This window comes from Tursiops truncatus, chromosome 16 (assembly GCF_011762595.2).
Source record: "Tursiops truncatus isolate mTurTru1 chromosome 16, mTurTru1.mat.Y, whole genome shotgun sequence".
NCBI classification, from domain to species: domain Eukaryota; kingdom Metazoa; phylum Chordata; class Mammalia; order Artiodactyla; family Delphinidae; genus Tursiops; species Tursiops truncatus.
Genome location: NC_047049.1, coordinates 25,429,069 through 25,456,243, shown reverse-complemented (window position 1 = coordinate 25,456,243; position 27,175 = coordinate 25,429,069). Strand labels below are relative to the sequence as shown.

General features: G+C 41.2%; 1 protein-coding gene across 3 annotated transcripts in view; it reads left to right on the top strand.

Moving 5' to 3' along the window:
• Nucleotides 1-4,575: 4,575 nt before the first annotated feature.
• Nucleotides 4,576-27,175, top strand: part of CNNM2 (cyclin and CBS domain divalent metal cation transport mediator 2) — a 138,993-nt gene continuing 116,393 nt past the window's right edge. For 2 of the 3 annotated variants that reach the window (XM_019939915.3, XM_019939914.3), the window contains exon 1: nt 4,581-6,559. In XM_019939915.3, the coding sequence (XP_019795474.1) occupies nt 4,939-6,559 (1,621 nt within the window). In that variant the 5' untranslated portion in view covers nt 4,581-4,938. Of the gene's footprint in view, nt 6,560-27,175 lie in introns of all 3 variants that reach the window. The other variant, XR_012326915.1, reaches the window with a different exon arrangement.

Here is a 27,175-nt window from a genome sequence, read left to right as displayed (position 1 = left end):
TCCCTGGTGGTCCAATGGTTAAGAATCTGCCTTCCATTGCAGGGGACTTGGGTTCGATCTCTGATCAGGGAACTAAGATCCCACATGTCACGGGGCAACTAAGCCCGCGTGCCGCAACTACTGAGCCCCCACGGTGCAACTCCTGAGCCCACGCACCTCAACTAGAAAGCCCGCATGCAGCAAACTACAGAGCCCACGTGCTCTGGAGCCAGCGTGCCACAACTAAGACCCGATGCAGCCAAATAAATAAATAAAATAAATATTAAAAAAAAATAAAGAGGAAGCAGAGAATTGAGATGTGGTATTAATAAGTGGGAAGCAATAAGTTAAATCTTCAGTGTAGTGGTGTTTCAAATAAAACAAATAGGTATCTCAGAGGTACTAAAAATAGGAGAAGAATTCTTTCCCACTGAGGTCTGGCATGTTATTTGTCTATACATGGAGATCTGACTAATTATTATAGTAGAATTTTTGCTCCAGCTCCAAACAATTTGGAAAAAAGACCATAGGAATGAATTCAGCTGATATGGGAAAACTGGCATTTTATGACTAGAGCCATAATCACAAATTAGAGCTCTGGTATCAGACCCAGGGCTCAGAATTGGACATTTAGGATCTGTTCTTTTCCCTGCAGTCTCATCCCTAGTTACCATCCTCCTGTCAGAGTCTGCCTTATCTCCCACCTCTTCCTCACTCCCCAAATGTAGTTTTTAAATTTAGATTGTTGGATGGGCAATATTCACATGGATCAACATTTTAAAACCTAAAATCGCAACCTGGGTTGAGTGTTTTAGTCGCAATGATAAGGATAATGGAGCTCAGAACATTTCTTTGTCCAAGACTGAGCTGGAGACTGCAACTGGGGTGGCACAGCAGTCAGAAAGAACACCCTAAAAGATCCTAGGAAGTCCCGCAGTCGCAGGGCCTGGCAATCAGGAGGATAGGGGGCCTGGAGCAGGGCAAACAGTGGACTTGGAGCAGCAGAAGGATACTTCTTGGGGCTGCCCCATGGAGGTTTAGGAGGAGCCGGCTCCCTGGGAGGATAGTGGGTGTGGGGTGCTGTCCAGTGCACCGTGAAGGGAGGGGGCAGGGACCAGGATGGAGGGCGGAGAGGGAGGGAAGAGCTGGCAGAATGGGAAGTGGCAGGGGGCCACCCACCATCGGCAGGGAATCGCTGTCAAGGAGCTTGCACCCTTCTCAAAGGAGGAAGCTTTTGTCACAACTCTGTAAAAAAGCCATGTTTTCCCTTCTCTTTCTCCACAGTGACTATGTCCAGAAAATATCTAGCAAAGGAGGGAAATAGGAAAACCCAAAACAAAAAGCCTGAAAAAGAGAAGGCAAACTGCATTGCTGACTTTATTTTGTTTTGTTTGCCCTCTGTTGTGAAAAGTTCTCATTTGAGCTAAAAGGGTTCTATGTCTTTAAACAAGTGGACAGTGTTGTTTCAGGGGGAGCAGGTTTGGTTGGAGGGAAAGTTTGGGCAACTGGAGCATCACCCAGTTCCTGTTTTTCCTCAAAAGATCCGGTGCTTTGGTGAGATTAAAATGTCACTGTTGAAGCAATAACTTTGAATATTTTTCTACAACTAGGCATTTTTTTTCCGGGGGGAAAAGCTTTCTGTATAAAATTAGAGCTTTATGTTGAGAAACCAGATGCATAGAGAGCCATTGGTTGTTACTTGCTATCTTTAAAGTCAAACTCTAAAAGTCTTTTAGGTCTGGATGCAGCGCCTTCCCAAATCTCTGAACCTGCAGACATGGGAGCATATTCCATGCAGATGAGAAAACTGAACAGGTACCCTTCCCCTTGAGGATCCAGTAAAGGATTCTAGCAAGAGAGGGTTGGTTAGGGAAGGTATTTGCTAGGAGGTTCTGCTTTACCTAAATGATGTGCTGAAGGTCAAAGTCAGAACCTACCTAGGATTAGACATCCACAGCAACCAGTTAGCAGTCTTGAGGTTTTTGTAGCCCTTTCTGGAGGTGAAACCTCCTAATCACTGGACGCCCAGGAAATTCCCTACATGGAGACTATGATGCCCCCCTTCCTACCACCACTGCCGCTCAGGATGAACGTCAAATTCACACAGGGGACTGCTGAGCTTGTGTGTGAATGTGAACTTGGCTGGTTTTATATTGTAAATTGTCTTGATGGGTGCTTTCTGACATTTTGCTAGGAACTTCTAACTTGCTTCTAAATTGCTGAATGCCACACTTTCCTGACTGTTCTAGCTTTTTCTGAAATGCACAGGAAATGTCTGTAGGTTTGGCAAGCTTCTCCCCACCCCCATCTCCACACTCTTATTCTGAAAGTGTACATTCAGCATTTAAGAGCCTTTAATCATCTTCCCTCTTAGCTCCCTTACACACACTTGTACTCACACTTTTTATGAAGTTAAAACAGTTTTATTTTCAATCAGTTGACTTAGAAAAGGACTGTATCTATCCTTTGTCACATACCCCTAAAAAGCTCAACTTTTCTTCCAAACTTTGATAATGTTATTTTTATAAATGCATGCCGAGTGTGTGAATCAGGGTTTTTAAAATATAAACTTGTTTCTCAGATATAGCAGTATGAGAATTGTGGGTGGGAGAAGCAGCATGAGAAGCTGAAGGGCTGGAAACTAGATTGGGGGCATTATTTGAAATAATCAGAATAAAAATTCTTTCACTTCTTTAACATTCTACAAGTACTGTTCCGAGCATCTACCATTGTTCTAGGCCCTGATGATACAGCAGTGAACAAAACAGACAAAATCCTTGCCCTCAGGAAGCTTAAGTTCTAGTAGAAGGAGACAGATGTAAACTAAATTAAGGAAAATACAGTAGAGATGGAGTATAGGGAGTGCTTGTTCACAAGTTTATGAAGGTGGCCTTTGGGACTTCCCTGGTGGTCCTGTGGGTAAGACTCTGTGCTCCCAATGCAGGGGGCCCAGGTTCGATCCCTGGTAGGGAAGCTAGGTCCCACATGCATGCTGCAACTAAGAAGTCTGCGTGCTACAACTAAGAGTCTGCATGCCACAAATAAGAGTCCACATGCCGCAACTAAACATGCCGCAATGAAGATCCTGCATGCTGCAACTAAGACCCAGCACAGCCAAAATAAATAGGTAAATGAATGAATAAATAGATAAATATTAAAGGTGGCCTTTGAACAATCTTGAAGGAGGTGGACTAACGTTCTATGCTGACATCTGGGGGAAGAGAGTCACAGGCACAGGAAACAGCTGCACGTGCACAGGCTCCCTGAAGGAGCATCCCTGGAGAGAAGGAACAACAGCCAGAAGAAATCTGGCTGGAGCAGCAGGTGATGAGGTTATAGAAGAAAGTGGGTGGGCAGCAGCTCTTTTAGAGCCTTGTCAGATATTGTAGCTACCAGTGGCTTTTACTGTGATGAGTTGGGAAGCCAGAGTAGGGTTTCAAACAAGGAAGGGACAGCGTCTTATTTAACAAGACCACTCTGGCTGCTGGGTTGAGAAGGGAAGCGGGCAGGTGTAGAAGAGCAGAGACCAGTGAGGAGGCCACTGCAATCATCTCTACTAGAAATTAATAAAAAATGTTTGATTGGTTTACATAAAGGGAAGAAAATGTGCTTGCAGAATACAAAAAAAAAAAAAGGAAACAATTCTTTTTCAGATGCTTAAGTTGCAAGAAAAAAAACCCACTTTGGCAACAACTTTGCTACTGCATCTCCTCCAGATACAGAATGGGCTTGGGAGTCCTAGGTCTTCAGGGTGTTTTTCTCCTGAGTGACCGATGAACCTAGCTGGGTTTGGTCAGTGTGTTTAAGAATGAGCCTTTATGGATCTGCTTAGTATGTCTGCCCCGTCCCATTTCCCAAATTCGCCCGAGTCCCAGTTAGAAATACAGATTCCTGGGTCCTACCCATTCAGTAAATATGGAATGGGGCCAGGGACTTTCAGTAAGAAAATGAAGGGATTCTTAGGACTTGGAAGATGGGGAACTACTTTAATTTCCGCACCTCCCGCTCACCGTGTGGGGTTTGCGACGGACCTGGAAAGCGTTGCAGGGCGCCCGTGATACCGGCAGGTGGCGCCACCTGACCGTGAGCTGCAGAGGGCGCTTGTCTCTTAGGGATAGGCGAGAGGCTCCAGCAGACCGGGTCTGTGCGGTGCCGGGGCCCACCGGCCACCGCTTATCCCGAGTGGAGAGGCGCGCACGAATAAATAAGGGGAGCACGGCCTGTGGCTCGGCTTCATTTTAGGGTACTGTGCATCTTAAGCCTCCCTAGTCGGCTTCTTGGGCTCCTGGGGCAGGAAGGCGCAGCCTCTCTGCACGGGCATTGAGCACGCGGAAGCCGGCAGCGTGGCGCAGCGAGAACCAGCCGCCTCGGGCCGCCTCGGGACATTAGTCCAGCGGGGCAACCCAAGGGCCGGGATGTACTACCGAGGTCCCTCCGGGCTGTCGGACTCGCGAATGGCCCCTTTTCATTGGCAGCCGGAGGTAGGGCCCCGCCCCCTTTCGTACAGCTCTCATCTGTGACTGGCTCTCGGGCACCGGCTGGCCACACCTCCTCCCCTCGCACATACACAAGAGTCACGCGCCTTTCAGCTGGAAACTTGGCGTGCTGAGGAGGACGCTGGCCCTCGTCTCCCCACCCATTTATCTTGCCATTGGTTCGCGGCGCCGCTCACGGCCACGCCCCCATTCCAGCCCCCTGGCTGGGAGGGCGGACGCCCGCTCGTGATTAGCTAGCTGGTCTGCCTGCCTCTCGCAGGAGCGGCTGGTACTTCTCCCCCCTCTTCCCCCTCCCGCCAGCCTCGAGGTTCCTGAGCTGGCCCAGGCCGAGTCAGTGTCAGTCAGGGAGGCGGACTGCTGAGCAGTGGGTGCGAACACTGCGTTGCAGTCTCGCCCAGGGGCCGGTGCCTGCGCTCGCGCCGCCGGGTGGGAAGGATGAAGCCGCAGCTGGAGCAGCCACCCTATGATTGGCTGGGGCACTTGTGAACCCGAAGTAAAGATGGCGGGCGGGCAGGCAGCCGCCGCACTGCCCACTTGGAAGATGGCGGCGCGCCGCAGCCTCAGCTCTCGCGGCCGGGGGGTCCTGCAGGCGGCGGCTGGACGGCTGTTGCCGCTGCTTCTGCTGAGCTGCTGCTGCGGCGCGGGCGGTTGCGCAGCGGCGGGCGAGAACGAGGAGACTGTGATCATCGGGTTGCGGCTGGAGGACACGAACGACGTGTCGTTCATGGAAGGGGGGGCGCTGCGGGTGAGCGAGCGGACCCGGGTCAAGCTGCGGGTGTACGGGCAGAACATCAACAACGAGACATGGTCCCGCATTGCTTTCACAGAGCATGAGCGGCGGCGCCACAGCCCGGGTGAGCGCGGGCTGGGGGGCCCTGCGCCGCCGGAGCCGGACAGCGGCCCCCAGCGCTGCGGCATCCGCACATCAGATATCATCATCTTGCCCCATATCATTCTCAATCGCCGTACATCAGGCATCATTGAGATCGAGATCAAACCGCTGCGCAAGATGGAGAAGAGCAAGTCCTATTACCTGTGCACGTCGCTCTCCACGCCAGCCCTGGGCGCCGGCGGCCCGGGGTCTGCGGGTGGCGCCGTCGGGGGCAAGGGCGGCTCCGGGGTGGCCGGGCTCCCGCCGCCCCCGTGGGCCGAGACCACCTGGATTTATCACGACGGCGAGGACACCAAGATGATCGTGGGGGAGGAGAAGAAGTTCCTGCTGCCTTTCTGGCTGCAGGTGATCTTCATTTCGCTGCTTCTGTGCCTATCGGGCATGTTCAGCGGCCTCAACCTGGGACTCATGGCCCTGGACCCGATGGAGCTGCGCATCGTGCAGAACTGCGGCACGGAGAAGGAGAAGAATTACGCCAAGCGCATCGAGCCCGTGCGCAGGCAGGGCAACTACCTGCTGTGCTCGCTGCTGCTGGGCAACGTGCTGGTCAACACCACGCTCACCATCCTGCTCGACGACATAGCTGGCTCAGGCCTCGTGGCGGTGGTGGTCTCCACCATCGGCATCGTCATTTTCGGGGAGATCGTGCCCCAGGCCATCTGCTCCCGGCACGGCCTGGCTGTGGGGGCCAACACCATCTTCCTCACCAAGTTTTTCATGATGATGACCTTCCCCGCCTCTTACCCCGTAAGCAAGCTGCTGGACTGCGTCCTGGGCCAGGAGATAGGCACCGTCTATAACCGGGAAAAACTGCTGGAGATGCTCCGGGTCACAGACCCCTACAACGACCTCGTAAAGGAGGAGCTGAACATCATCCAAGGGGCGCTGGAGCTCCGCACGAAGACCGTGGAGGACGTGATGACTCCCCTCCGGGACTGTTTCATGATCACCGGCGAAGCCATTCTGGACTTCAACACCATGTCGGAGATCATGGAGAGCGGCTACACTCGGATTCCAGTATTTGAGGGGGAGCGCTCCAACATCGTGGACCTCCTCTTTGTCAAAGACTTGGCCTTCGTGGATCCAGATGACTGTACTCCCCTGAAAACCATCACTAAATTTTATAACCACCCCTTGCACTTTGTTTTCAATGACACCAAGTTGGACGCTATGCTGGAAGAATTTAAGAAAGGTGGGAAATTTTGCTGTCTTTCATTGGCTTGCTCTTTCTCTCTCCATCCTCCTCCCTACTTGAGTCCTCTACCCTCAGAACAACCCCCCAAGGCGAATTGACCGGAATTTCTCTTCTCTTTTAATTGCAAAGTTGAAAGGATGGCATGGATTTGGGGATGGATTGAACTAGTAAGCGCTTCTAGGTTCTTTAAAAGCACAAGACTGCCATCACTTGCTTTTTCCCATATCAAAAAGCAGGGTTCCTATTTTCTGTGCATGGTACTCTTCCCCCCTGCAGTCTGGTCTTGAGAGGTCTGCTGCATTCATTGCCCGGATTCTGAGTGGGTAGATGAAAGTAGGGACCTGCTCATGCCGTGCTATGCCATTTGGTTGACCTGTACTAATTGCAGGCATTTGGAAAACGTTTAAACAGCTTTTCTAAACCCTATACAATCACTGACGTTTCAGAGATTGGAAGTGCATTTTCAGTAGTTTCTGTTCCTGGTTGTCCGGTGACCTGTGGGAGAGATTAGGGTCCGCTTTGGAGAATATGGTATGGGATAAGCCAGGTATCACCAAAAAAATTCACTCATTTGGATGACTTGCCTTAGCTAGAAAAGAGGGTTTTTTAAAAACTAAAGCTATTCGTTAATATATAACTTGGAAAGACTAGAGGTAAGTTAACCTTTTATGAGGCTCTATCTCACCTAGCTTTCTTCACTATTTGTTTATGTTTCTCTGACAACAAATAAAATTTCCCAAACCAAGTGTGGTTTTGGCAGAAAGCTTGGACCTTTAACAATGGGATGAATTCCTCTATTATGGTTTATTTATTTCTTGAGACTTTCTGGTTTAAAAGCGTTCTTTTTAACCTTGATCACCTGGTGCATTAAATTGAAGCATGTCTCCAAGTCACTGTTCACTGTTCCAGGGAGTTTTGCCAGGGAAGAGAAGTGCAGAGTGTGGTGTGCTCACCTTTCTTGCATCGTGGTATTTTTGGTTTGTTTTACCATGTAATGAACAGGTAAATAGCAACTCATACTATTATCACTGAAATTCTAGCTTTAAAAACGTTTCCAGTAAATAGCTAGTTTTGTTATTTGAAAGCCAAGGGATACTGAGTTTTTAAATTGTTATGATGCTGGTGCATGTTCATATATTATGTTAGAATGTGTGTGTGACCTTTAATGAACTGATAGTCCTCAAAGCTAACTCTTCCTTCTTCAAATAGGATTTTGATCACTGATAGTGGTCTGTCCACTGAAAAAGGTCATGTGTAAGTGGTGACAGCTCACTGGATGTGATGATTTGAACATAGAGTGTGTAGTTGTCCTAATTCCATTTTCTTGCCTGAATGGTGTCCTCTCTGGAACAGAATCACATTGCGGTAATTTTCAGATAAAGGAATAGAGCAGAATGTGCTTCAGAGATTGGTAATTTGCATTTAAAAGCATAAGGAGATTCTTCTGGATTCTTAAACAGTAAAAAGAAAATGTCCATTATCTCTAGGTGACAAAGCTTCTTTTGGGACGTCATTATTCTTTCACTACTAAATTGTTAATTAGAGCATCTAACCAGTCTCTTCTTTCATTTTGCTGCAGTATCTGTAATATAGAAAAATATCTTGAAATGCTTGAAAATGGCTTTGAAATACTTTATTTTCTTTCTGTTGCTAAATTTCCCAATATTGATACAGATAATATAGTCTATGTTTTTTTATTATTATTCAGAATTTTTGCATATCTACTGATGGATTGGTAGCACTGGTGTGTACTCCCTGCTGAAGTCTTTTCTTCACTTCTGTATCTTTTTTCACTTTGAGAATTTAGTTCTGCACCTTGCAACTCATTAATCCTTCCCCTAACTCAAAATTTCAAAATTTGCATTATTTTGAAATTTGTTTTTGATTGTCCTTGAACAGTTTTCCTATGACTGATTTATTTTTACTAGGAACTTTTTCCTCTCCCCAAATTACTTCTCACAGTATTTTCTTTGAAATGGATCCTTTAAAGATTGAATTGCTAATATTTTCCCATGAATTAAAAAAAATGATTTTATTCTTGGCTGCGTTGCATCTTCGTTGCTGCATGCGGGCTTTCTCTAGTTGCAGCGAGTGGGGGCTACTCTTCGTTGTGGTGCGCAAGGCTTCTCATTGCAGTGGCTTCTCTCTGTTGTGGAGCATGGGCTCTAGGTGCACAGGCTTCAGTAGTTGTGGCGCACGGGCTCAGTAGTTGTGGCTCGCGGGCTCTAGAGCACAGGCTCAGTAGTTGAGGCACACGGGCTCAGTTGCTCCGTGGCATGTGGGATCTCCCCAGACCAGGGCTCAAACCTGTGTCCCCTGCATTGGGAGGTGGATTCTTAACCACTGCACCACCAGGGAAGCCCTCCCCTGAATTATATTAAAAAAAAATGCACAAGATGTTATTTTTGTCTGTAACCAGAATGATGTATTCAGTTAAGAAGATAGTACAGATTAAAGGTACATTCAAGCTAGTAGCATATTAGGGAGAGTGGGCAAAGAAAGTTGGTTGCAAATGGGAAATTTAAGCCATGATCTTAAAAGGATAGAGTGGGTGCTTGTTACTGAAACTGTAGGAATAACTAATTTTTCACCTTCCCTTCATTGATCTTTTTTTGATGAGTTTGGTCACTTTCACCTTACTAATAACTGTTATTTCTTTCTTTTGTGTTAGTTAAAATATTTCACCTGATTATTTTTTCTTTTTCATTTTCTAATTCAATTATGAAGTTATGTGAACAGTCAACCTGCTGTTGTTTTTCTCTGTTGAGTAATGGTGTGTGGGATGGTTTGAAGGCTTTTTCTTCTTTTTCCTCTTTCTTGTAACAACACCAACTGTAACTCTACCAAACTGGTTAGATCCTTAATCCAGATCTCATTGAAAATTATCCTTTCTAATTAAACATGTCTGCACTGAAGCCTTTCCTGGATAGAGCTCTACATCATTAGTCTGAATTATTCTTTACTAAGGAGGGGGAAATTTTCTGTAGTGTGGAAAGAAATGAAAAGCTACCTTTATGTAGTGTATGTAAATGTCTTCTTTCTAATGATTAGAAGTTTTTGCCTGGCTGCCAGGAAACTTACACCTTTACTTGAGGTTGGAAGACAGTAATTATGCTAATTTTTACAGTTAGCTTACTATTATTATTGCCTGTTTATTTACTCTCTACCAGGTACAGGGCTTAGTGCTTTACATGAATCACCTTGTTTAAATCTGATAGCTGAGCAAAGCATCATCTCCATCTTACAAATGAGGAAATTGAGGCATACGTGAAATGATGTGTTCAAGGTCATTCAGTAGTTTGTTGATTTGGGGTTTTAACTTGGTCTGTGTCACAGCCAAACCTGCCCTCCTAACCATTCTATTATGCTGATCCCCTTGATCCTGATTTTACATTTCTGTTTTAATTGAATGTGAGGTTTGGTCAACGCATTGCCTCAGGGCTTGTTGAGAGCAACAAACACAGAAAGGTATTTAGACATATATATGGCCTTAAACCCAGTGCTTCTGTGATGTTGTACCTAACAGTTGGTGTCCCCACTTTCACTGTTAAATCAATTTTTGGCCTGTATGACCCTAAATCTAAACAATTCCATTTCCACTATTTGCAGGTCAAGCGTCAAGATTCACTTTGACAGTGTTGTATGCTAACACTGTGGTGTTTGACTAATAGCTAAAGTATGTAGTCATGTTTCACTCTTAGTCTCATATCTGTTTGTGTTGCAAGGCTGACCCAAACACAGTTTTGTGTTTCAGTCTTGATTTTATTTACATCTTTTGTAGCCACTTATGTGACAAATGGTTGCCAGTGAGCATCCTGTACAGCCCTGCCCCGCTGTGGTCCACGCCATCAGTCTTTTTCTTTTGTGAGTTTTATAGTTATTTATAAATCTAAAACAGAGAGTAAAAGTAAATCCCACTAGTGGATTATGAGAATTTTGGAAAAACTGTCTAAAGCAACGTAGTGTAGAGGAAGGAAGAGTTAAATAAGGTTGCTACCTTTGTGTGCAGAAAGTGCCCTGGACGCTCTCCCTATACCTGACAAAACCTTCCTAACAAAAGGTAGTGGTCTCTGAGCCACCCAGTTGGTTGTTTGTTTTGCTTTGTTTTGTTTCTTTTAGCTTTGTAACAATTGCATTCCAGTATTGCAGAGCTCGCTGTTTCATAGCTGCTAGAGACAGGTTGTTTTTTAGCTTTTTTAAAACTAGGAACAGGTAAGCTCATCAGATAATGTTCTTTAAGGGAAGAACGCAATGTGTAGTTTTCACTTAAAACATTTGGGGTACAATTCTCTCTTCCTATAACACAAGTCTTTCCATATTAATGTGCTGAAAGTTTAATATTTAAAACTTTTTTCCTCACCAAATAAAGTGTTCCACTTGCCTAGAATCTAGGAGGATGTCTTTATTGATGTTTAAAAGTATGAATGGTGTTGATGGTGAAGGGATGGATGTATTTGTTTCTTTGATCTTGTATGTTTATTAACTTTTTGCAATAACACATGTGATACTGTTATAATTTTGCATATTTTTAGAACATCATTTTGAAACATCCAGATAGTATAGAATCAGAGCTGGAAGGCAGGCAGCTCATGGCTCATCCAGTCCAGTGTTTGTGAAGGTTACCAGATGATAAAACTTACTTGGATCACTTATTAAGAACTAGTTCCTAAGCCTCACTCAGAGACGTCCTCAACCAGAATCTCTTAGGGAAGGGGGTTTGGAATCCATACTGTTAATAGTTACCCTGAGGTAATTCTTGTGATTAGGTGAGTTTAGGAAACATTGGTCTAGTCAACCTCTTAACTAAGGAAAGTAAACCCTGAGGAGAGAAAGCTAAGTGACTTGCTTAGGGCTACCCACCTAGCTAGTAGCATCAACAGGACTAGAACCTATGTCCCTGACTCTAGCATGGAGTTCTAGCATGGAGTTCTCTCCATTCCAACAAGCAGGACTTCTGGTTCCAAGTTCAAGGTACCTTTAAACTCTTGTTAGAGTTAAAGGCAGCCGCATCACTGAAAAAGCAAATGTATAGGTTTGCCATTGGTTTTATTTGCCTTGTGATTTTGATGTCAATATTTTTGATATGCAGCATTCAAACCATCTTTGACAGGCATTTTGTTACATGGAAAATAAATCTGAATGTGTGACCTCATTTTATTTTAGTTTACTTTGAGTTTTTTTACTCTCCTAAGGTTAGACTACGAGTGTGTTTTAAGAAATGGGTCTTGATATCTAGATTGAAGCCTCAGGTAGTTCAGTGTAAGCTATTTCTTTTTACTTTGAGTTAACTTGTTTTAGATATCCTCGAATGATTTTGTTGTTGTTGTTGTTATTTCTTCTGTGAGAGTAATGAAGATTGGATTTGGGACTATGGGGTGAAACTTCTTTGGTGCTTTTAATTTTTGTTCAAGGTACAGGTCTGTGAAGTTTCCACTGAAATAGTCATCAAAGCATTTGAAGCATGTGTTCCATTCATACATCTATGGGCCCCTTTTTTCAGGTTTTTTATAATGTGAGCTAAATTCTTTCAGATGATGCAGTCTGACTTGGGGGTTATTTGTGTTAGAATCACCGAAGCCTTTTAGGTCAGTAGACACCTTAGTTGAATATCAGCTCTGACTTAGTATGATCTGGACAAAACAGGAAAGGATCTTGTTTTGCTTTTTCTCTTGGTTTTTATGGGGATTACGTAGCGCCTGCCCCTTCCCCTCAAAAGGGCCTCAGAATTATTTAAATTCTGAAACATTCCAAACTACTGTAACGTACCCGTGAATTTTAATTATTAGCAAACCTAAACAAGTTTAAAATATTTTTAACCAGGAAAATGCACAAAATAGACTGAGCCAACATAATATTTTATGGTTTTATTTGCTTTTGAACTACTTAAACTTTTAAGAACAAACCTCTGGACTCGAATTAGATGTTTACAAAACTTTAGTTACATATAAAGTAGTATGTTTCTTTCTAAAGGGCCCTTTTCTCTAAATGCATGTATTTTAATTGGTAGTCAGCATCAATTCCAGTAAGATTTGCTTGGCGTATAAAGAACATTTATTAAACTAAATACATGGAAATGGATGACTGGGATTGAATACAATTTTAGTATTGTCTTTTCATCATCTTTTTCTCAGAACACAAATGCGAAACCCCAAATCCTACCAACACTGCAAAGGAGAGACAATAAGAAGCATTCTTTCTTTCAAATCACATCACTGGCACCTCCAGAATGTCTACATAGAGAGATGTTAGGGGTGGCAGGCTGTGGAAGGGGAAGAAAGGGGACTAAGAACAAGCGTCTTCTGTAGATGATGTTTATTAGACTGGCTTAGGGCTTGATGAAGATAATGGGGGTGCTGACCCTCCCCCACTTTTACATCTGTGCAACCGTTGATCATAAATATTGCTGTAATGATGGTGAGATCCTCATTTCTTCATACTTAACCCCCCCTTGCTGTCAGACCTAGGTGGGATTTTTTTTTTTTTAAATTCACATCCCGTGAATTTTAAAATTCACCTGCTAGCATAAAGGTTAAGAAAAATGTGCTCTTCCTGGATCTACTTTGGACAAGTAACTTAACCTCTTTAAGCCTCAGTTTTTTCCATAGTAAAATGGGATATTTTGTAACTCATAAGGTGCTCAGTAAGGATTCATGTGATAATGAACATGAAAATGCTTCTAGTAGTACTTGGCGCTTAGTGCTCAGTCCACCGTTATCTTTATGTAATGGCTCTGTAGACTCTTCCACGTTGTTCTTGGTCTTTCTCTAGACTAAAGATTGCAAGTCAAGAGAGACGCCTTGGGCCATGTGTGCTGACGGTTGTTATGAATGTTGAAATCTTTTTTTTTTGGCCGCTGCGGTTGGCGGGATACTAGTTCCCCAACCAGGGATTGAACACGGGCCACGGCAGTGAAAGCGCCGAGTCCTAACCGCTGGACCGCCAGGGAGTTACCCTGGATGTTGAAATCTTGAAAGTGGCTAATTGTTAGGTTTTTCTTTTTATTGTGATTGAATTCTAGGCTTTTTTTAGCGGTTGCTGTTACTTATGAGATGGCCACATGTGTATATATTTTTAAGGAAAACAAGGCAATTGATTACGTGTTCTACCCTCCTTAGAGTAAGAATGCTGAATTTAAAAAAATTCTTCGTTCTCCTTAACTGTAAGTGACTGAAAAAAACCACAAAGTTTAAAAGAAATAGAACAAGTGCTCATGGATTTTGGAAACCTTTGAAGAACTAGAGTTTGAAGACTAAAGGAAGATCTCAGATTACTCAGATAAAATCTTTTAACATTGATTACATCAAAAGCATAAAAAATGGCAATGTCTAATATAGCAAGTTTTTGTTGCTTATAGCAATGTAACTTTTTAATACTTTTAGAAGGCAACCAGGAGTCATAAAAATGTCCTACAAAGGGTTTAGTAATTTCCCCTGGAAATGTTAATTCAGTGATATAATTCAGGAGAAGAAAAGAGTTACGTTGGCTTTTCATGTTGTATATGTATTGCAAAAAATATCTAGAAATAGTGAAAAATTTGAGATAAATATATCTAACACTTCAAGATGGACATGGAGGGGAAGGAGTTAAGAAAATTGTAGGTGTCAACTAATCACAACCATTTAATGATCATTTTGAAAGCCATGTAGCAGTATGGGAAAATTTTTGCTGATTATTTTGCATAGATTATCGATATGTAAAAATATACATGTATACAGACTGAAAGGAAACATGGAAGAAGTGTTAATAGTTGATGTGTTAGGATAGGGTAATCATAGCCAGTCTTTGCAAAAATCCCTTTGTTAACTTTGTAGAATAACATACCTGGAAAATATTCAAATCTGCTGAGAACATTATGAGTCCTGGTCTTAGGGAAAACTAACCTTTACTAACAGAGAACTCATTCCATTTCTCCTTAGGAACATTTTACTGCTGAAACAAATGGTTACTTTAAAATTTAAAAAAATTGAAATATAATTCACATACCACAAAATTCACCCTTTTAAAGTGTACAACTTGGTGGCTTTTAGTGTATTCACAAGGTGTACAGCCATCACTACTGTCTACTTCCAGAACATTTTCTACTCCAGAAAGAAACCCATCAGTAGTCACTCTCCATTCTCCTCTCCCCACAGTCCCTGGAAACTGTTAATCCGCTTTCTGTCTCTGTGGATTTGCCTGTTCTGGACATTTCATATAAATGAAAGCATACACAATGTGGCCTTTTCTGTCTGGCTTCTTTTACTTCGTGTAGCGTTTTCAGGGTTCATCCATGTACATCCATATGGCATGTATCAGTACATCCAAGTACATACATGTAGCATGTATCAGTATTTCATTCATTCATTTTTTATGGTCAAATAATATTCTATTTTATGGATATACCACTTTTTGTTTATCCACCTATCAGTAGATGGACATTTAGGCTGTTTCAGCCTAGTTTTTGGTCATTATAAATAATGCTGCTGTGACTGCTGGTATACGTGTTTTTGTGTGGACATAAGTTTTCAGTTCTCTTGGGTGGATAACTAGAGGTAGGATGGCTGGGTCATATGGTAACTCTATTTTTAACTCTTTGAGAAGCTGCCAAACTGTTTTCCAAAGTGGCTGCACCATTTTACATTCCCACCAATAAGGTATGAGAGTTCCAATTTCTCCATATCCTTGCCAACTCTTGTTATTGTGATTTGTTTGTTTGTTTGTTTAATTATAGCCATCCTAGTAAGTGTGAAGTGGTATCTCATTGTGTTTTTTTTTTTTTTTTTTTGGCTGGGCTGGGTCTTAGTTGCGGCACATGGGATCTTTAGTTACGGCATGCATGTGGGATCTAGTTCCCTGACCAGGGATTGAACCCAGGCCCCCTGCATTGGGAGCGCAGAGTCTTTAGCCACTTGACCACCAGGGAAGTCCCATCTCATTGTGGTTTTGATTTGTATTTTCCTAATGGCTAATGATGTTGAGCATCACTTCATGTGCTTATTGGCCATTTGTTTATCTTCTTTGGAGAAAAGTCTCTTCAGATATTTTGCCCATTTTTAATTGTATCTTTTTATTATTGAATTGTAATAGTTCTTTATGTATTCTACATACTAGTTTCTTACCAGGTATATAATTTGCAAATATTTTCTCATATTCTGTGGGTTGTCTTTTCACTTTCTTGGTAGTAACCTTTGAAGCAGAAAAGTTTTAATTTTGATGAAGTCCAATTTCTTTCTTTTTTTTTTTCTTCTGTTGCTTTGTTTTTATTGTCATATCTAATAAACCATTGTCCAGTCTCAGGTCACAAAGTTTTATGCCTGTGTTATCGTCTAAGACTTTCATAGGTTATCTTTTACATTTAGGCCTTTAATCCATTTTGAGTTAAGTTTTGTATGTGCTGTGAAATAAGGGTCTAGCTTCATCCTTTTGCATGTGAATATCATGTTGTTCCAGCACCATCTGTTGAAAAAACTACTCTTTCCCCATTGAATTATCTTGGCATCCTTGTCACAAGTCAATTGACCGTAAATGTGAGGGTTTATTTCTGGACTCTAAATTCTTTTCCACTGATCTATGGCTTCATATGTCAGTGCCACACTCTTTTGGTTCTTGTAGCTTTGTACTAAGTTTTTTTTTAATAAATAAATTCATTTATTTTTTAATTTTATTTTTTAAATAATTTTTTAAATGTATTTACTTATTTATTTTTGGCTGCGTTGGGTCTTCGTTGCTGCGCACGGGCTTTCTCTAGTTGTTGCGAGCAGGGGCCGCTCTTCCTGCAGTGCACTGGCCTCTCATTGCAGTGGCCTCTCCTGTTGTGGAGCATGGGCTCCAGGTGTGCGGGCCTCAGCAGTTGCAGCATGCAGGCTCAGTAGTTGTGGCGCATGGGCTCAGTTGCTCCGTGGCATGTGGGATCCTCTTGGACCAAGGATCGAACCCATGTTCCCGGCATTGGCAGGCAGATTCTCAACCACTGCGCCACCAGGGAAGTCCCTTATACCAAAACTTATACTAAGTTTTGAAATCGGGAAGTATAAATTCTCCAACTTTGTTCTTCTTTTTCATGATGATTTTGATTGTCAGGATTGCTTGCATTTCTGTATGAATTTTTCATGGATCTTCTTGTCCATTTCTGCAAAGGCAGTTGGAATTTTGATAGAGATTGCATTGAATCTGTAGATCAATTTGGGGAGTATTGCAGTGTTAACAATATTAAATCTTTCATCCATGAATATGGGATATCTTTCCATTTATTTAGGTCTTCTTTAATTTCCTTCAACAATGTTTTGTATTTTTCAGTGTATCTGCAATCTTTTTGTTAAATAAAATACTTGGAATAAAAATTTTTTTGATGCTATTGTAAATGGAATTGTTTTATTACTTTTATTTGTAGATTGTTCATAGGTAGTATATAGAAATATAATCTATCTTTGTATATTGATCTTGTAGCCTGCAACCTTGCTGAACTCATTTATTAGGTAACACATGGTTCTTAAAATAGGAAAGTGCTTTTCAAAAATATGTGAATTTTGGGGGGGTTACCTTATGTTTCATTTGATTGTAGTGGACTTTATTTTTTCCTTAAAAAAAGTTAGGCATTTTTACTTAACACTTACATATGTATAGAGTGAAGCTCTATTGACGACTGACATTGTCATTCTTTGGGAAATTTGTTAGGAAAGAGTAACATTTCTATTTCAGATTCAGATTAGATATACAAAAAAAGAAATAGGCTGTATGAAATGCGTCAAAGAGATCAAAAATATAGCTGGCTGGAGCTTGGGAGTTTAAAAGTTAATTTGTTTCTGTCTAATGTTTAGAGTGGTTTTGTATCAGACTTGGGATTTGGGCTAGAAGATGAGCACAGAAAAGGCTGCATTTGCTTAGTATCTAAGTGGTTCTGTAGTGCCTTTCTTCTCCAGGCCCCATTTTACCAAGGGTTTTTCTTTGGGTCGTTTTTACAGAGGCTAGGAAAAACCCTGACTTTTAGTCACTCTGCATTTCATACTGTCATTGTCAGTATGATTCTTGAGGTTTTGGGGTACCAGGTAACCAGAAGAGACAAAATGAAACTCTATGCTCTTTTTTTTTTTTTCTTCTTCTTTTTTTGTGCGGGGAGTGCGGGGGTGGGGGGGGGGGGGTGGTAATCTGAGAGAGAGAATGTTTTCCCATGCTAGCAAAGACAGACTGAGGGCATCATCTGATCTTTATGGGAGTGTGCAAAGCCTCAGTTTTTCCATTTGCCCATCTGCAATCATAAAAACAATGTGCTGACTCAACTTGGAGCCTCTGCAGAATGGCATTCGGGGCTTAGGCAGTACTGAGAAACATGCAAGAGATGGAAATATTTGAGGTTTTTAGAGGTAACATTAAAAACAGCTAGAATGAGACAACATGCTCTCTCATCTCCTTCAGGATTTGTTTCCTTTAGTCACTAGTGTACCACCTTGATTTAAGGCATGGCAGGAATAATTTGGTTTCTATAGAGTTGATTACTGAGCAGAGAGATTTTTCTTGCTCCAGTGGTTATACTTTAGGGGCATGAGATTGTTTGGGGTGGGGGTGAGATTCTTCTGCAAGCAAATCAATTGGGTAAATTACTATTACCATCATATCATGTGGGCCATCTGCTAACTTTTTTCTTTAAAATTTTTACTTCCTTGTTCCTGTGTACATACATTTACCTGCAAAGGCTAGAAGAACATTTACTAAAATATTAATTGAAAATGACTACCCCTTGATGGTGGGTTTTAGGGGAGGAAGTATGTTTTTCTATGTTGCTTCAAGTTTTTTTAAAAAAATTTTTTATTGAAGTGTAGTTGATTTACAATATTGTGTAAGTTTCGGGTGTACAGCACAGTGATTCAGTTATATTCTTTTTCAGATTCTTTTCCCTTATAGGTTATTAGTTCCCTGTGCTATATAGTAGGTCCTTGTTAATTCTTTTTTTTTTTAATTTTATTTAATTTTGGCTGCGTTGGGTCTTAGTTGCTGCGCGTGGGCTTTCTCTAGTTGTGGTGAGCGGGAGCTACTCTTCATTGCGGTGTGCGGGCTTCTCATTGATGACCTCTTTTGTTGTGGAGCATGGGCTCTAGGCGTGCGGGCTCAGTAGTTGCAGCACACAGGCTCAGTAGTTGCGGCACATGGGTTCTAGAGCGCGGGCTCAGTAGTTGTGGCACATGGGCTCAGTTGCTCCACGGCATGTGGGATCCTCCCGGAGCAGGGATTGAACCTGTGGCCTCTGCATTGGCAGGCAGATTCTTAACCACTGTGCCAGCAGGGAAGTCCTGATTATCTATTTTATACATATGTTAATCCCATCAGGTTGTTTTTTTAAGCACGTGTTTTGTAATGTTTGGGGAAAAATGAAATCCATTAAAATTTTATTAAAAGTGTAAATTTTGGGGCTTCCCTGGTGGCACAGTGGTTGAGAGTCCGCCTGCCTATGCAGGGGACGCGGGTTCGTGGCCCGGTCCAGGAAGATCCCACATGCCGCGGAGCGGCTGGGCCCGTGAGCCATGGCCGCTGAGCCTGCGCGTGCGCAGCCTGTGCTCCGCAATGGGGGAGGGCACAACAGTGAGAGGCCTGCGTACCGCAAAAAAAAAAAAAGTGTAAATTTTGTAACTTGAACTACTGATTTAGGTATTTAAGTGAAATTCAGTGTACTTAGGTGAAGCTTATCCTTTTTTCCCTAGGAAATATGGAATATTTTGTCATAGTGCAACCATGCTGTCATTTGTGCCATTTTATCCTCCTCACTGGAATCCTTCGTGTTTGGAATGAAAAACGAATAGCATTTTAAAACCCATAAGGTGTGTGTGTTTATGCGTACATGTGTGTGAGTGCACGTGTGCATGTACAACAGCTTAGCAAAATTAATATTGTATTTGAAAAAAAGGAATTTAGGTTTTTGTGTTGCATTTGTGTTCAAAACATGTTAGCATTTGACAAAATCCAGTTTAGATTTGTATCTGGACTGCCTGGAATGAAGCTGTTTGATACTTACTTGATTGCCCTTATTAAATAAAAGATTGGTGAAGTAGTTGAGTTTCACCTACATTTGTACTTTTAGCATAAAGTAATCCCGAGATACCTCTCACTTGGGGACATTGAGTTTCTGGAAACTGATGCTTCCTTTTATCTATAGAAATCATCCTATAAAGGACAGGGAATCCTGCTCAGTGCTCTGTGGTGACCTAAGTGGGAAGGAAATCCAAAAAGGAGGGGATATATGTATACATATAGCTGATTCACTTTGCTGTACAGCAGAAACTAACACAACATTGTAAACCAACTATACCCCAGTTAAAAAAAAAAAAGAAATAATCACTGTAAAACCAGTAATAATTATTAAAAGGGGACAAAAGAGTAAAAGGAATGTACTGGAACCACACATGCTTGAAGCTCAGTAGTTTCCAGACTACCTTATACATTTGCTACAATAAAAAGACTTTTTAACTTTGATGAGATCAGGTGTTTCTTTGATTATATTCCTATGAAATTATATACCTGTTATACATCATTTATCTCAGATAGATAAAAATATGTGATTTTCTTTCTTTTTCTGAACGTATACAGAAACTTTATATTTATTTATAAGTTAGCTGTCATTTAGGCATCTTTCCTAAAGTGTGTTTTCAAATGAGATAAAATAATGACAGTGGATTTTACCTCTATTCCTTGTAACTAACTTCCCAAGAAAACTAAGCATTTTAGGAAGTGAAATTGATGTTTGCTTTCTTACAAACAGTAGTGTTCTTAAATAGTCCCATGCATATTAGGCAGTCAAATAAATTTATTATTACTCAGTTCCTTGATATTTAAAAATATACAGAAGTTTTGGCATGGTTACTCTGCAGTGAAGCTCATCAATTGACACAGAACCTTTGCCAGCATTTAAGCATAACCCTCTCAAATATGAATGGACAGCCAAACATCTACGGGTGTTTGAGGAGAGCCTCTAACAGTCTCATAGTGAGACTAAACAAACAGAAAAAAGAATGTTAATTGACGTAAGCTGGTTGAGCACACGTTAGCTAAAATCCAACAAACCAAGTTCTCACTCCAGGTATTACTTTCTCTGACCTCTTAAGGCCACTTACCAAACCAGCTGTTAGTAGCAACTGTGAAGACTTGCTGCCTCTTCATACGTGGTACAGATAGAATCTTTCCTGTATTATTCAACCCGCCTGGTTGTTTGAGGCTCCCAGCTAGGGCGAATGTTGTAAATATTTCCTTAAAGCTTCCTTAGCCTCACTGCATGTGCAGAGGCCAATGTAGGCATTTCTGGCAGAGTTATGCGTGTTCAGGAATCGTTTACCTGTCTAGTTTTCCTTTATCCTTTTACTACAAGATTTCCTAAGGAACAGGTAGTTACTTCCTTTTCCTTGCCCCTGGCTTCATCTTTAATCCTCTGCAGCCTGGCTTCAAACTGTCATGACCAGTGACTCCTTTTATTGTCAAATCCACATCTTGGTTGTCATCCTTCCTCACTTCCTTGACTCCTTTGCTGCTTTTCACATTCAGGTTAGCTCTTCAGCACAGTCTTGTTTCGCTTCCTGTTTCTCTGACTCCTTCCTTTTCCTTTTAGATTCCTGATTTGTTCCTTCCATTTCTAATTGAGCATTCCCCAAGATTTTGTCTTTATCTTCCATGGTCTTTTTCCATCTTTAGAATGTTTTCTTTGACTCACTTTTAATCCTTAAGCATTTATTCAGTATCATAATTTAAAAGAACTGTGTGGGACGCAAAGATGACTTAGATATTTTTCCTGTTCTCAAGTAACTTGTAATACATAGGAACTTTATACTCTCTTTGCCCCCTGTATCTTGTTACCAAATTTAATTGACATTTTTTGAAAATACCTCTTACACTTTTTGTTTTCTTTCCATTCCAGCTTCTACTACTGCAGCCCTTAGTTGCTTTTATTTGTGCCTCATTCAGTGCCTTCTGTGTCTTAGGTGCTCCATAAATGCATTTTCACTGAATGAATGAATCAATCTCTTCATCTTGATTATTGTAAAACTTCCAAGATTGCTTCCCTTATTTTGTCTATTTCATCAAGTATGCTTCTACTAAGTTGATCTTCCTTAAACATAATTTTCATCTTACTAGTTTATTAGAAACCTCCTGTAATCAAAATAGTACGATATCATCTTCCGTGGACTGAACTGTCACCCCTGCACCCCCAATCATATGTTGAAGTCCCCAGTATGATGGTATTTGGAGATGGAGCCTTTGGGAGGTAATTAGGGTTAGATGAGATCATGAGGGTAGGGCCCTCATGACGGGGTTAGAGGAAGAAGGAGACAGAGATTACCCTCTCTCTGCCATGTGAAGACACAGGAAGAGGGCTCTCACCAGGAACTGCTGGCTCTCTGCCAGCACCTTGATCGTGGACATCCCAGCCTCCGGAACTGTGAGAAATAAATGTCAGTTGTTTTTGCAATTCTCTATGGTATTTTGTTATAGTAGCTCAAGCAGACTAATACATTGTCTTTTTACCTATCAAAATAGCCGGGATAGAAAAAAATGATAAAAGTAAGATGAATGAGTTCCAGATGTCTGCTATACAACATTGTATCCATAGTTAACAATACTGTATTGTACACTTAAAATTTTAAGAGGGTAGATCTCATATTAAGCATTCTTACCATAATGAATATCTGTTCAAGTCCCTGCTTTCAGTTCTTTTGAGTATATACCCAGAAGTAGAATTGCTGGATCATATGGTTATTCTATTTTCAATACTTTGAGGAGCTAAATTTTTTTTTTTTTTTTTGAGGTACGCGGGCCTCTCACTGTTGTGGCCTCTCCTGTTGCGGAGCACAGGCTCCGGACGCGCAGGCTCAGCGGCCATGGCTCACGGGCCCAGCCGCTCCGCGGCATGCGGGATCTTCCCGGACCGGGGCACAAACCCGTGTCCCCTGCATCGGCAGGCGGACTCTCAACCACTGCGCCACCAGGGAAGCCCTAAATATTTTTTTTAAATATAAAAAATTTATAAACAATCTAAAAATCTAGTATTTAGGAATGGTGAAGCAAATCTGGATATGTACATTTGATGCAACCATTTAGAGTAATGTAAGGTTTTTAATAACATAGGGAAATGATTATTTTAAGTAAAAAAAAGCAACATGGGCTCAGCTGTGATTCTAAAACTACATAAAAAGATGGTAGGGGGACTTCCCTAGTGGTGCAGTGGTTGGGAATCCGCCTGTCAATGCAGGGGACACGGGTTGCATCCCTGGTCTGGGAAGATCCCACATGCCGCGGAGCAACTAAGCCCGTGCACCACAACTACTGAGCCTGCGCCCTAGAGCCCGTGAGCTACAACTACTGAGCCACGTGCCACAACTACTGAAGCCCGTGCACCTGGAGCCCGTGCTCCGCAACAAGAGAAGCCACCGCTTACTGCAACTAGAGAAAGCCTGCGTGCAACAACGAAGACCCAATGCAGCCAAAAAAAAAAAAAGGTTGGTAGGAAATACACTAAAATATTACTAATAAAGATAGGATGATTTTTATATTTATCTTATTACTTTTCTATATTTTCTAAATTAAGCAGGCATTACTTTTTTATATATAGTCATCTTTATTATCATTTATGAATACATTAGAAACTGACATGGATCTCTTTAATAAGACACCTATGTTCTCATGGGCATCTGCTTTCAATTCATTGTTATGTAGTTAGAAAATCCACTTGAGAGTGGTAAAAAAGGCCAAGTAATATGTTAGTGTCATTATGACGGGTTTTCACCTCATAGGCACACTGAAAGGGCCTCTGGGCCTCGCAGGTCAAAAGACTATACTGTCTTCACAGACCTGCCCACACACAAGTATCTTTTGGAATCCCTTATAAATTTCAGTGGGCACCTGGCCAAAAGAACATTCTATTACTGTACTGGTTTTTAAGGTGCAGTTCCAGGGTTAAACATTGTGTCCAAACTTAACATTTTCAAACTGTCCAGCCTTATCTTCCAAAAATAGTGTATTACTCACTTTACCAATTCTCCCTGCCAAATAAAGGACCCCAAAGCCTTAAGTGTTAACTGCAGAGAAGTTAGGCGATGCTCCTTTTCTCTCCCCAGGTCATTTGGAATCCCAAGTGAACGCAAGCACCACAAACACAGGGCAATAGTCTTCCCCCAAAGCAAGCAGGCATTACTTTATTATTCTTTTTTAATTAAAAAAATTTAATTTAATTTAATTTATTTTATTTTTGGCTACTTTGGGTCTTTGTTGCTGCATGTGGGCTTTTCTCTAGTTGCAGAGAGCAGGGGCTACTCTTTGTTGCGGTGCTCAGGCTTCTCATTGCGGTGGCTTCTCTTGTTGCAGAGCATGAGCTGTAGGAGCAAGGGCTTCAGTAGCTGTGGCACGCGGGCTCAGTAGTTGTGGCTCGGGGACTCTCGAGCACAGGCTCAGTAGTTGCAGCGCATGGTCTTAGTTGCTCCACAGAATGTGGGATCTTCCCAGACCAGGGCTCGAACTCGTGTCCCCTGCATTGGCAGGTAGATTCTTAACCAGTGTGCCACCAGGGAAGCCCTTTATTATTTAGGGGGAAAATACAGAAAAACTTCCAAGAGTTCCCTTTATCTCCTGTATGGAATCCAGACCCTTCCAGAGTCTGCAGAGCTCTTCATATTCTGGCTCTAACCCATATTTGTACCTTTTGTCCAAAAGGGCAGTCTCATAACTTCATATATGTAATATGTGTATGTCTGTATGTCTATATGTCTATATTTACATGTGTATAAGTGTTTCTGTATAAACATACCGTGGCTGGCACACTTCTGTTCATGTTCCTTTTCCTAAAAGACACTTAGTTCTGCCCACTGAAGACTCTGCTGTGCCTTTAATACCTTGTTAGAATGCCATTTTTTTCTTGAAATCTCTGCTGATTTCTAATTCTTACACCACTTATAATTATATCCTATATATTTAACACCTCTATTTCTTAATTCTTTTTGGTCTTTAAATTACTACTTTTGTATCTCTTATACTGCCTCTTTCAAGATTGACCTTGTTCTTTTCTGCCTAAGTTTCACTCATCCTCCCCTCATGCAACTTTTTATTTTGAAAAAAATTCCAACACAGAAAAGTTTAAATAATGGTATAATGAATTCCTGTATACCTCTCATCTAGATTTATTAATTGTTAATATTTTGCCACTTTTGTCTCTCTTTCCATATATACATATGTACACATATGTGTGTTTTTTTTTTCCTGAACCATTGATCATTTGAAAGTAGGTTGCAGATATCATGATACTTCACTCCTAAATACTTCAGCGTGGATCTCTTAAATATAAGGATGTTCTCCCAAATAATCGCAGTAACATTATCACACTCAAGAAATTTGATATCAATACAAATATATTGTCTGATATTCAACCATATTCATTTAATTGTCTGATCTCTTTGGTGTCCTTTTAAAAAATTTTTTGATATATATATATATTTTATTATTTTTTTACACAATTTTAAAGGTTACTTTCCATTTACAGTTATTACAAAATATTGGCTATATTCCCTGTGTTGTACAATACATCCTTGAGACTATCTTACATCCAGGAGTTTGTACCTCTCACTACCCCACCCCTATATTGCCCCTTCCCCGCCCCCTGCACTGGTAACCACTAGTTCGTTCTCTATATCTGTGAGTCTGCTTCTTTTTTGTTATATTCATTAGTTTGTTGTATTTTTTAGATTCCACATATAAGTGATATCATACAGTATTTGTCTTTCTCTGTCTAGGTTATTTCACTTAGCATAATGCCCTCCACATCCATTCGTGTTGCTGCAAATGGCAAAATTTTGTTCTTTTTTATGGCTGAGTAGTATTCCATTTGTGTGTGTGTGTGTGTGTGTGTGTGTGTGTGTGTGTGTGTGTGTATACACATACATATACTACATCTTCTTTATCCACTCATCTGTTGATAGACACTTAGGTTGTTTCTGTGTCTTGGCAATTGTAAATAATGCCTCTGTGAGCATTGGGGTGCATGCGTCTTTTCTAATTAGTGTTTTTGTTTTTGTTTTGAATATATTCCCAGCAGTGGAATTGCTGGGTCATATGGTAGTTCTATTTTTACTTTTTTGAGAAACCTCCATACTGTTTTCCATGGGGGCTGTACCAATTTACATCCCCACCAACAGTGCACAGGGTTCCCTTTTCTCCACATCCTTGCCAACATTTGTTATTTGTGTTCTTTTTGATGATAGCCATTCTGACAGATGTTAGGTGATACCTCATTGTGGTTTTGATTTGCATTTCCCTGATGATTAGTAACGTTGAGCATCTTTTCATGTGTGATGTCCTTTAATCTGGCATAGTTCCCTTTCCTTTTTTTCTTTCATGACATTGACATTTTTGGAGTCCAGGCTAGTTGTTTTGTAGAATGTTCCACAATCTGGATTTTTCTGATTTTTTTTCACTCATAGTTAGAATCAGTTAAAATTTTTTTTTTTTTTCTGGCAAGAATACTACATTGAAAAGTACCTTCCTCCCTTGATAATTAATGAGTAAGCTGTGGGGTGATATTTTGAGATTGTGTTTTCCCTGAACCCCTCCCACACTTTCTTCCAATGGTTTTGTCATCTTACTCCGTTTAAAAAGTTTCATTCTGCAAAGTCTCTCTTGTCCATCTTTGTCGATATTAAACCGTTCCTTCTTCCATTCTAGCATGAAAATAGATGTTTGAGATAGGAAGACATAGTAGTGAATCTATTTCAAACATCTTATTTCCTAGATGAGCACTAAGTGTTTTCCCAAGAGCAGTTGTGTAGTTAGTGACAAAGTTAGGACCAGAACTTGGATTTCCTGGTTCTTAATCCAGTGCTACTTCCAACTGCCTCCTATTGACCCTTAACCAATAATACAAGACACAAAGCAAGTATGTATTACCTCAAATAGAGTATATGTATTTTTGCAAGTAGAAAGCACATATTAGTTTTCCTTTTGCATGCATTCCTTTATTCACTTATTCAAAAGAGGCACATCAGGCTCTTCTCCTACCTGCCCCTCCCATATCCTTCAAGCTGCAGCCGTGCTCAAGTCAAGCTCCCTGCTCTCCACCTCTCTGTCTTCCTAGGTGCTGTTGCTTTGGCTTGTTACATTTGTCTTTCCTTTCTCTTTTTTTAATTGATTTTTATTTTATTTTTAAAATGAAACATTTTAATTATTTTTTGATGAATAAAAATTGTGTATGTTTAAGGTGTTATCTTTTGACTTTTTGATAACAGCCATTCCAACAGGTGTAAGGTGATATTGTGGTTTTTATTTGCATTTCCCTGATGATTAGTGGTGTTGAGCATCTTTTCCTATACCTATTGGCCATTTGTATGTCTTCTTGGAAAAATGTCTATTCAGGTCCTTTGCCTATTTTTAAAGTCCAGTTATTTGGGTTTTGTTTGTTTGTTTTTTGTGGTTTTTGCTATTGAGTTGTATTAGTTTCTTATATATTTTAGATATTAACCCCTCATTAGATATATGGTTTGCAAATTTTTTTTCCTATTCCATAGGTTGCCTTTTCATTCTGTTGATTGTTTGCTGTGCAGAAACTTTTTAGTTTGCTATAGTCCTATTTGTTTATTTTTTCTTTTGATGCCTGTGTCAATGCCAAAAAATCATTGC